At 39.0% G+C, this 11,775-nt stretch overlaps 1 protein-coding gene across 3 annotated transcripts; it reads right to left on the bottom strand.

Moving 5' to 3' along the window:
• Positions 1 to 3,082: 3,082 nt before the first annotated feature.
• ewsr1b (EWS RNA-binding protein 1b) lies at positions 3,083 to 11,729 on the bottom strand. Of its 3 annotated transcripts, none has more exons than XM_044027071.1 (15): positions 11,674 to 11,729; positions 11,190 to 11,226; positions 10,479 to 10,530; positions 10,091 to 10,238; positions 9,736 to 9,931; positions 9,395 to 9,654; positions 9,132 to 9,291; positions 6,028 to 6,065; positions 5,432 to 5,458; positions 5,214 to 5,329; positions 5,000 to 5,129; positions 4,795 to 4,905; positions 4,054 to 4,180; positions 3,610 to 3,966; positions 3,083 to 3,475 (listed from the first exon to the last, which is right to left on the bottom strand). In XM_044027071.1, exons 1-15 carry the CDS (start codon positions 11,687 to 11,689, stop codon positions 3,439 to 3,441), a joined length of 1,812 nt encoding a protein of 603 aa, XP_043883006.1. In that variant the 5' UTR covers positions 11,690 to 11,729; the 3' UTR covers positions 3,083 to 3,438. The 3 variants fall into 3 exon arrangements, with proteins under 3 accessions (XP_043883006.1, XP_043883008.1, XP_043883007.1); XM_044027073.1 differs by having other exon boundaries at positions 9,431 to 9,654; XM_044027072.1 differs by having other exon boundaries at positions 10,091 to 10,235.
• Between the last annotated feature and the right edge of the window lie 46 nt (positions 11,730 to 11,775).

Here is an 11,775-nt window from a genome sequence, read left to right as displayed (position 1 = left end):
CCCCAAGAAGTGGAAATAAAGACTTTAGATTTGCGATTTAGCCGCGGCCGTGTTGACATAGACGTCACCTGAAACCACCAGCTGTCAATTACTCTGGTGTCCATTCATGCATGACATGTTTTATCATCTATTTTCCTCTAAACGGCAACATCACTAATAAAAATGACATCATGTGTAACTGAAGACGACCTGAAACTAGTGACTGAGAGCAGTAACTCATCTGGGAAAATGTTAACTGACAATACACTCGGCAAAAAGATCAGTTCCAATATTGTGACATTTTACTTAAAAAAGTACATTCCATACATCCTCCTAACACATTAAAAAACACATTAACATTTTAATCTCAAATCTAGATTTAAGTGTGTTCAAATGTACGCCTAATTAATTAAAGTCAAATTATAACTTACCGTATTTGCTACCAGTAATTAAGTATAAAGAAATATACTGTAGGTAATTTATATATATATATATATATATATATATATATATATATATATATATATATATAAATGTGAATAAAGTACATTGTATTGTACTTTAGGTTCTCACTTTTTTTCTCAACTATGTAAATTTAAAAAAAAAGATGATATTTCCCTCATTTATCTTGGAATAATTGATCAATAAAGTGTTCAGTTAGAAAGTAATATTTTTAATATTTCAGATAATAAAATGAAAATGTAAGCCTTATTACGCCATGAAGCTGATTTTAGTTGCATTAATTTGAAAAGTAACAAAGGCTTTAATCCTATATGTGTAAGTACAACTGGAAATACTAATACTAAACAATCATTATTATTTTTGTATGATTCTTTCATTAAGGGTGAGCATATAAGCTGACACCATTGCTCACTGAGGAAGCATTTTCTGTGGCCTCTTTATACCAAACAGCCTGAGGTGATGAAGTCCTTAAAAAGACTGGATCTCACCATCATGAGACAAGAATTTCCAAACACATGCACCCTCACCAGAAGCTCATCAATGATTAAAACATGTGACAAAGAGCTTTGTCTAAAACTGGACAAATCAAGAGAGCCGATAAATCCACAGATAGTGAGTTAAACAGTGCGTGGACATTGTTATCCACTCTTTGAAGAGTGCACAAGACAAAAATCAATTTAAGAGAAACAAAGAAAACATGATTTCTGAGGGATTGTGAAGAATTGTCTAAAACCCTTCAGGAGTACAAACACTGTCAAACCCAAACAAGTTTCCTTTTGCCTTCAAAAACCTGAAAATCTGGTCTTTTGCATCAATATTTGACCCAGGTTTGGTAAAAATGAGCGAGTATACCTTCTATCAGGATAGGTCTGTGTTCACTGGTCATCTGGCTTTCTCATTCAGGTCTTTGAAGCTTTTAAGATAAAAAACAAAGGAGGAATGAGTTAATAACGTGTGATTATTCAACTGCCCTCTTACCCTTTGCACAATTTCGACACACATTTTCTATCATACACATGTTTCACCATTCTCTCTTGAATTGATTCCTGTCTTGTGCTCTCTTTAAAGACTGGATAACGATGTCCACGCACTGTTTAACTCACAGTGCTCACTAACGACGTCCAGTGTTAAACTCACTATCATTACACAACAGCCTACAACCAAAAACGAATCAATCTCAAAGTTTCCGCAGCTTTCTGATGTCAAAATTTAAGTATATGTATTTGTTTATACAGACTAATATGTACATGGATGTATCTGCAATGTCTATGTTCAAAAAACTTGACTGCACCTTTAAAAAAAAAAGATCTTTGCCACCCTCAGTCCCCCTCTGTTATAATAATATTGGCTGGCCCGTGTTCTCTGCTGATGTGTGATTGTTTGAATTTAAGCAGAGCCCACACTGCAGAGAGGGAGGTCTTGTTTTCATTTAAAAAAAAAGGCATGTGTCTGTTTTAAAGAGAGAGGGAGAGAATGGAAGGGAGGGGGCAGGAGGGAGGGCGGGAGATTTGTGGGTGTATGTGTGATGAGATCATTTTCTGGGCTGGGATGAATCAGCTTTTCTGTCCGTAAGGAGAGTGAGAGAATTTAGGACTCCATTCGCAACTGGCAACGGCAAATGAGAAGCACTTCAGTATGACAGCTGTGACTGAAACACACATTACATACTGCCTATGTTAGAATAATGCGTCAGGGAATATGTGGAAAAACTGGAGTACGGATTACGCAGGGATTTTATTTAAAGGCTTCACCAACATGGTGAAGGTGAAAAACAGTTTGCAGATTAAATGGCCTGTGAAATAACACGCATGTAAAAACACAAAATGTGTATTAATACAGCTCATGTGTATTATTACAGCTCAACGATTCAACTCAAGCAGCCGACTCAGTCGTTTTCAGGATATTTGCATATAGCTGGAGAATAATAGAGGTTTCACTTAACGTTACCCAACACAAAAGGATCAAAGAGCTGTGGGACGGTCTTTGAAGCCAGATGTTACACAGATGTTAAAATCACAATAACATCTGTAATTGATTCATATACTTGTTGGTCTTTTAAGGAACTATTGCCCATCTTAAGAGTAATGAGACCCAAGGCAGAACATGAGTAAAACAGTGATGAAAGAAAATATGTTAAGGTATTTGTGAGATTTAAACAATTCAGAGTTCACATCATATTTACAAGCAGGTCTTAGTATACCACGTCTTTCTATCCTTACAATAGTGTATGGCTTAAATACGTCATGGCAGGTCACAGTGTTAAATTCAATGTGTGAAATGAATTGTCATTCTCACTACATCCTTGGCAGCAAGAGCAGCCAACACTGAAGCCAAAGCTTTAAAAAAGTCCATATCAAACTCAACTCAGTGCTGCAGTGTCTAGTTCAGTGAAAACTACACCACCTACTGGTAGGAAACTTAACTGCAGCACTGTTTCGATCAGAAGATAGTCTGTCTAACATTATGGTAACTTTTCAGATATGCAATTGACAAATTAAACTTCACAACAAACGTTCACCATGATCAAACCTATCTGCATCATGTCTATGACGTCTTCATCTGCAACTTAATATATATAACTACACTTACAACCAAAGCTAATGCATCCGTTATTGCCTTTACAATATACAGCACAAAGACATCAAACTGGTAAAATTTTATTTCCCAAATTTGCCATCATACAATTGTACGTTAGGGGAAAAGGGGAGGCAATTATGTATATAAATGAAAAATAAATGCACTTTACAATACAATGTCAAACCTAGACTGTATTTTCTTAAAAAAGAAAGAAAAGAAGAAGCGGCAACAAAACTAAAAACATGCACAATACAAGATGCAACAAAAACATGGGTAAACTAAACTTAAAAATATAAATGGAAACACGATTTTGAAACTGCACAGGATGTTTAACAGTCAAATAAACCTCGAAATATGGAATCATAAATTAAAAATCTGTCTTAAAAATCAAATTCCACAAGAGGAACGTCATGTTGTTTTTCAGTAGGGTCGTTCTCTGCGCTCCTGGCGATGGTCCCTAAACAAGTACAAGAAAAGTAGTAAATGGCAGATCTGTGTATTTGCAGTTAAAAGTTCTGGTGACACCTGCCTACTTTTTTTTCTTTTTAATATAATCATTCTTGTAAGTCATTGTGGAATAACAAATTCTACCTCATTTCCATTTTTCCTCCTGGTGGGCCCATTCCTCTTCCACCTCTGCCACCCATTCGGTCCATGGGTGGTCCTCCACGGCCAGCTCCACGAAATCCACCCCTATCCATTCCCCCGCGTCCTCTGAATCCACCACGGTCGCCTCCCCAGCCTCCACGGAAACCTCCGGGACCACCTGGGCCTCCGACTCCGGCTGGACCCCCACGATCCATTCCTCTGCCCCCGCGCATTCCCATGCCACCTCTGCCTCTGTCACCACCAGGGGGGAATGGAGGGCCACCGCCCAACCCTTCTGGTTTGGGAGCCTTGCACTGGTTACACTCCATTCTCCAGGCAAAGTTCTGGTTGCCACAGCCCCTGGGAAATAAGGACCATTTCAATTAAAACCTCATCTTTGCATGAAAAAAGATCCAACACACCATTTGCCACAAAAGCAATACATACGGGTTTGGACACTCCCAGTCCCCAGCTCTTTGTTGCATGTTGCCTCCTGTGGGTCCACCTCTGCCCATACCACGTGGTCCACCTCGTGGTCCAAACCCACCGCGGTCTCCTCCACGGCCCATCATACCTGATGACGGGAAAAAAGCCGATTAGCTCACTGAGGGAATAAATTAAACCCATATTTAAGAAATGTACTGAGTATGTGACAGAATTGAGAGTGACGTGTTAAACTCAATCAGTTTCACAAATAACAAAAAGGTATACAGTTTATTAAAATTTTTCAGGCAGACAAAATGTTTAGATTTGTTCTGTATTTTGTTCTGTTGTGGCAGCCAACCCAATACAGCAGCTCATAACGTGGGTTGCTTTGGGCAGCAAACTGCTGAACGTCATCAAGTGGGAGTGCAGTGAAGATGCAATAACATGTAGAAGGTTAAAGGCAGGTGGTTAATTTTATACTAGACTGGAAAGCTTAACCAGGTTTGCGCCACAGTAAGCAAACTGTCACAGATATGAAGATTATAAAATCAAAACAGACTATAGGACATTTACATGTGTATGGGTTTGTACATGATCAGTGTAATGCTGGGTATAAATGCAGCTCTGTTTTTCTTTGGCAATCATATTCTCAAATGTTTTGATTTAAGATTGCAGTGCCCATTTTAAACACTCATGGTCGCTGCTGCACATATTATACATAATCTCCTTTGAACAATCCCACAAAACACAGTTGACACATACCTCCACGACCCATCATGCCATCACGCATGGGCATGCCACCTCTCATTCCACCCATCATGGGCTTTCGGCGTGCCATGGCTACCTTGAGCCTACGGCCTTGGAACTCCTTCCCTATAATTAAAAAGATAAAATGGTTATTTATCACACAGTTGCCATCACGATCATGTATATGATAGTGTTTGGGTCTGGTATAAATAATACGCACCATCAAAGTGCTCCACAGCTGCTTTGGCACAGATTGGCTCCTCATAGGACAGAGTGGCATCTCCTTTGGGTTTGCCTGATTCCAGGTCTCTGTATATGTTAATGGCCAGCTTGCCAAGTCTGCGGTTCGTCTTTAGAAAACAAAAAAAAAAGAGAGTTGTTTAGCTTATTCACCACCTTTCTTTGCATTAGTATAAACAGTGATCTCATCTTACCCTGATTGGACCAACGTGTTTAAAGAACTCTGCCATTTCCTCCTCAGTGGCCTTCTCAGTCAACCCTGTGATGTAGATTGTGCTGTTCTCAGAGTCGTCCTGCTCTTCATGGCGTCCTACAACAAATACAGTAAAAAAATGTATATTAACATACAGCTTTTCCTGGTGTGTCAAAAACATTTTATGTTAAAAGGAGCATCAATTTGGAGACCACTCACCCATTTCACGCTCATCGCTGTTTGGTCCTGTGGTCCATCAGTCAAGAGGGAAAGGACAAGATGTGGAAAGTCAGTGTGTGCAACAGAAGTTGGATGAACAACACTTCAATGAGACACAATAAGAGACACTCCCCTTATAGATGCAGTCAGACAGATTGGGAAGTTGAACATGGCACCTTATGGTACACCAAAATTCCCACAAGTGATATATTGAAATATGAAAAAGAATACCTCAGACCCTTTGGCAAATAATTGTGTGTCATTTGAAAAGTCTCTTTAGACCAGTAAGGAAAAACTCCAAAAAAGAAAACCTGGAATTAAATCTTGAGATTTGCTAAAACAGTAATGGACACTTTTGAGTGAAAATTTGTCATTAACCGTTCAAAAACTCTGTCAAACCATAAGCACTGACTGAATTATACCAAGTAACCCAGAGAAAATGGTCTCAGGCACTGAAAAAAAATTACCCAATGTTTTCAGATATGTGCATAAATTTTAAATACCACAATGTAAGACACACCAAATCTCGAAGCATATTTGCTCAAAAAGTGTAAGGCTTTTAAAAGGACTAGCCAGTGTAATACTCGTTAACTTACCACCAGGCTTACTGAAGCCACCTCTGTCGCCAGCGCCGCTATGGGGGAATAAATGGAGATATGAAGGCGTTTCCCTTTTACAGCCACTTCCATGGCGCGAGCAAAGTGGCTTGATTGAGGGAGTAATCAAAACATTCTAACTAGTTGAACAGCAACTAAAAAAAAAACTCCCCCAAAATATTATACAAAGTCTAATTGAGGGGATAAGTGTATTAGCTATTTGTTAGCTGAGTACAAGCTCTGTGACATTTAATTAGTGGATAACATGTGCAAAAATATTCATGTCTAACATATTTTCACTGCCTTTGAAAAAGGTAACACCCAAACATTTGTACACATGAAAAATGTTAAGAATTTTAAATGCAGTGAAGGCCAATGTAGCTGGACCCAGACAAACCAAAACCTTAACATTAGTTTTAACAAATGTTACATCAAAATAGAAAACAATGCATCTGACATTTCACATGGTCAGGTGATAACATTCACCAAGCAAAAAAAAAAGTTACAATTTTAGAAAGTTACAAATTAAACACCAAAATGAACAGTATTTACCAAAAATGTTAAACTAAATACAAATACTTTGTCAATGAATATACCCATCATGCTTTTTTTAAAACCACCATCCTCTGTTCTTGAAAAAAGGCAGACCCCGAATCTTTGTTTAAGCTCCCTCTTGCTGCTTAAGCTGGCGGCTCTGTTCTGAGAACAGATACTTTTTAGAGAATAGATGCTTTTAAATGGCTCTCACTGTTACCTGTACGGTATAAATGTGACAAAGCATGTTAAAAAGTGCTCAAAGAATGTGATCAAACATTTGTATTCCAAATCACAAAACATTTTTAAAACATTTCAAAAAGACATTATGCCCCCCTCCCCACTTGAAAAAAAACCTGTGCAATCCTAAAATTACACTAAAAGATTTAAGCATGCAACAGCGGCGCTGCTACTGAATCTATCAATATGTTTAGGGTATAATCCTATTTTGTTATTCATTTTCAAACATCCTTAACAGCTATTTTGGGAAGACTGAAGAGTTGCTGTGGTAGTCCTGTGTTGTATAAAATCCACTGCAACGCCTAAACACTGTTTTTTCATGCTTTATTCACTGCACCAAACACTACAAGCTAGGACACACACACACACGAAATTTAAAAGATTTGGAAGACACCCCAAAATAAGAGCTGGTTATTCTTGTATCTTCTGACCAAAATCTCAAGGCTTAAAATAAAAATCCAATACCAGAGAGTGAAGTGAAAAATTCGAACCTATATCCCCAAGGTGCATATGATCAAAACTTCTGTGGGTCTTTGAAAAACCAAATAAGAGATTGCTGCTAAACAAGGAAATGTATAACAAATTTAAAAACCACAAATGCACAACTCAAATTCTGGTCACCTTTATACCCCTGGCCTTTTTGGCAAAAAGTTCATGTTGGGAATTTGAATATTGATGAAGCTTATTTGGTGTAAGACTACAAAGCTTCAGGTTTCCTACTAGTGGAGTGAAATGGAGACACTGAACCAACAGTTTAGATGCCACATGTGCATCAGGTTCTGTTATGATTGACATCTTCAGGATACCAGAGTAAATGTTTCATGACAAACGGTTTTGTTCCACATTTCACCATCATGTGGAATACATGTTCAATTAAGTTGTATAATAGACAATGTGTAAAACACTGTCAGTTTCGTAGCCACAAGATAGACTGGATCACACACCATTAATCTGGAGTGAAGGTGACTGGACCAAGACAATCAGAGGAACAATTAATGTATTTCCCCTTGTTGTTAAACCCTTTCCATTGTAATTTTATAGACCAAGACAACCAGAGGAACAATTAATGTATTTTCCCCTTGTTGTTAAACACTACCAAAACCCTTTCCATTGTAATTTTATAAAAGGTGATGTGACACCACACAACATTGCCAGTATATTAGAGGTGGATGTTTAAGTGCAGTTTGCCAACACACTTTGAACTTATGCAAAGTTAAAGCTTAAACATATTTGAGGCTGGTTGGCTATGAAAACACAGGAGGAAAAAAAACATTTTAAGAGATTGAACAACTTAATTTAGCTCAAAACGGTAAAATATGGAGACTTTCACTTTTTGGCCCTCTTGAGATTATGTTACACAATAGTGAAGTCTTGCACTACTATCAGCACATGCAATTCTGCCATTTTTAATGCTGCCAATATTCCTCGCTGGTGTCACAGGTCACATAATACGTATTACCAGGAATAGCCTCAAAAAACAACCACAAACTGATAACAAATGTGTTTTTTTTTCAATTGCAAAAAACTTTTGAGAGGAAATAAATTGACCGAAATACCACTGTTGAGAAAGCATAGCTATACAACATGCGTCAGGATGTCGCCAGTGCCCGTTTATAAATGCTATGCATCCAACTTTTTCACATGAGAAACTAAAACCATACCAAGAACTTGAGCACCTCAAATGAAAAAAATCTTAAAGATTTTTTGCAACACCGGAAAGCATTTTCCTTTTCACCAACTGAAAGAGTGGCCTGATGCACCATTATGAGAAACTAAAGACCCTTATGAGTATTGAGTGTTTGAACCTTCCTTGGGAAACCCATTGCAATTGTTATGTAGATTCATGTCATCTAAAAACAGTTCTTTTGCATTTCCTGGCCAATCATTTCTCTTGTAACTTCAACTAAACTAAAGCTAATCAATTTATATTCTAGGAAGTAAGCTTTTCAACCTATATCTTTATGCACAGGTCCCTGATAACCTTTATGAAACAGGGACAAATATTTATCTTACCTTTAGCCACATGAGGCAGGGTTAAGAGCAACCATTTCTGCCAAAGCTGGCATGTACTTTGCCTGTCACAACAGTGTTTCAGGTATCATAGAATATGCAATGCAATAAGAGATGCATCATTTTCTAGCAGTGACTGCTGACAAATTATGATTTACTTATTAAAACAAAACTGTATTTATTGATAATATTATTTTGGCCCACTACAACAGATTTAATAGAAACTTGTCTCAGCCCTGCCCCAACTGGCCACAGTGCCTGTAGAGTTAAAAACAAAAAAAAAAACATGTGAGGTTAAAGGGCTAAAGAACAACACTTACCCCATGCCACGACCCATTCCTCCGCGCCCACGATGCATCATTCCACCACGTTCAAAGCCATCTCTGCCAGGGCCCCTGCTGTCCCCTGCCCCTGGGTACCTTGAAGACTCAGAGCCAGAGTAACCAGAGCCTCCACCCTGGCCATCTTGTCTGTAATTATCTATAACAGGAGATCACATGCATTAAAACACTCATGTTTACTAAAAAATATCTTAAATAGGAATCAATTGATCAGAACAGTCTAGCAGCAATGTCAAACGTACTGTAATGGCTGGACTGATTGTAACTGGGTGGTCCACCTTGTTGGCCATAAGAGCTGGCTGGAGACTGTCCATAGGATCCAGCAGCCTGAGGAGGGTACGCAGGAGGAGCCTGTGTCTGCTGCTGGGTCTGCTGACTGTAGCCCTGCTGTTGGCTGTAACCTGCCTGCTGGGCTTGGTAACCAGGCTGTTGTTGTCCATATCCTGCTGGCTGTGTATAGCTACTCTGGCTGTAGGTAGCTGGTTGGCCATTAGCATTGTAACTGATGGAGCAAAGGAGAGTTAATGATACACATATCCAATTGTTGTAGAACTTGTTTGTTAAGCAAGTGGTGAGTAAATACCTCTGTGGTGTTGTGGGAGCTGCCTGTTGGCCATAACCAGGATAAGCGGATTGAGCAGTATAACCTGGCTGAGAGCCATAAGACTGGGAAGCAGCTGGAGCAGCAGCAGCTGGAGTACTCTCATAACCACTGGCTCCATAGCCCTGGGCTGACTGTGAGTAGCCTTGTGAGGTAGACTGGGCAGCAGGATATCCAGCTGGAGGATATAATACACACGAAATTGGCTTAAGATTCTCATCTCAGATTGTGACGAATAATTGTAAAATTTGTGAGAATTCTGATACAACAGTAAACAATTAATACATTTTTGTTGTGTCCAACTGGGTCATTACATGTATTCATTTTAATAACTGACCTGAGGCTGGTTGTCCATATGAGGATCCATACTGTTGCTGCTGCTGAGGGTAGGTTCCAGCTGCTGGGGTCGTCTGGGTGTACGTGCCATCAGCTGCAGCAGCAGCAGGTTGCCCATATGATCCATAATTCTGCTGGCCATAGCTCTGCTAAAAAGGAAGGAATATATTTAAAGGTACAATAAATATCCAAACACCACATTAGTCGTTTATGTTTTACCATTTTAAACACTTGAGAGTACTTGCAGTAAAAGCAACATTTCCTGCAGTTGCCCATTGGTTAAAGCTCTAAACTTGGCATACCTAGGTAAAACCACTTGTGTAGTGCTGTATTTTATATTTTTAATTAAATATTTGCAAATAAACATTTTTAGTTGTGTTGAATCTCACCTGTGCAGACTGTCCATAACTTTGTGAGGGCTGGGCAGCATAAGAGGCATACCTATAAAAAAAACAAAAACTTTAGTTTTTTTAGCTGTTTAATGTCTCTGCAGTGATGTAAAGTGTCACAGAGCTATACCATAGGTAATTTGGTTGTCTGTGATAAAAGCAACCTTGCATAATACTGGCTCCCAAAAGTCAGAGTTACTATTGTGATTTATAGTAGGTAATCAAGAGAGGGACCCACAAAACTTTTTTTTATTATTATGACAACATGCAGAAAAGTATGTAGTCATTTGTTGATCAAACATCTCTTGGAAAAGGCTGGTTTGTCTTGGGTGATGCCAGGATGGTGGTGACATTAATGAAAACTGTGCACACTTGCTGTTAAATGCATTGTGGTCAGTCCCCATATAGTGAACCACTAACAGTATACATTGATTGCACTCCAAAGGCTCAAATTATTGAGAGGAAATCAGAAATGATTCACAGCTATGTTTTTTTTGACTTGGCTGAACGTCAGCTCAAAACTGAAGCATTCACAAGAGGTCATGAGCCAAAACGTTGGGAATGTGTTACTTGAACACATTCCCAATTCGAGTCGATGTCGTTTGTCTTCTAGTGTGTTCAATAGTGGGTACAATTTTAGAAACAGCAAAACATAACATTATTCAATAAACAGTATTCAATGAGTGTGTTAGGTGAGTTATGAATGCTTACCCTTGCTGGGCGCTGGTCTGGTTGTAGGTGCTGTAATCTGTTTAAAAACAGTGAGTAACACGTTGGTTAGCAATAGCTTAAACAAAGCATTCTTCGCGCGCGAGCACTCGAACGGCGTTCGGTCGCCATTTATCGTCACCGCCAGGCTTGTGGTTTTGCAAAGACGCTTCAAAACCACAATTAAACTATCGGAACATGTATTTCACAAACCCGCTTGCAAAAACCGCGTATCTGACTTCGACATTTAAATTTATAAGCAGAAATAAATCGGTAGAAAATGCCTCCTTGACTCGGAAGAGCCGACACGACTAGGCCTTGTGTCTAGCCCTAGCAACGCTTGACGATGTTTAATTTAATATAGACTGAAAAGACGGTTTAACCCCACACAATATCAAACAAACAACAATACACTCACATTTGTTCAACAATACACCGCATAATTAGTTAAAATGTAGTATAAAATGCCGTTTTCTTTTCCACTCACCCTGAGCCGACGCCATTTCACCGTTCGTTTGCAGGGGGACTGGAAAGAGACTGTTGCTGAGGGAGGGTTGTTCTTTTGACTGGGGGCACAAAGTATCGCGAG

This window comes from Solea senegalensis, linkage group LG5, assembly GCF_019176455.1.
Source record: "Solea senegalensis isolate Sse05_10M linkage group LG5, IFAPA_SoseM_1, whole genome shotgun sequence".
Classification (NCBI taxonomy): Eukaryota; Metazoa; Chordata; class Actinopteri; order Pleuronectiformes; family Soleidae; genus Solea; species Solea senegalensis.
The sequence above is the reverse complement of the archived record's forward strand: the minus strand, read 5'-3'. Positions and strand labels throughout refer to the sequence as shown.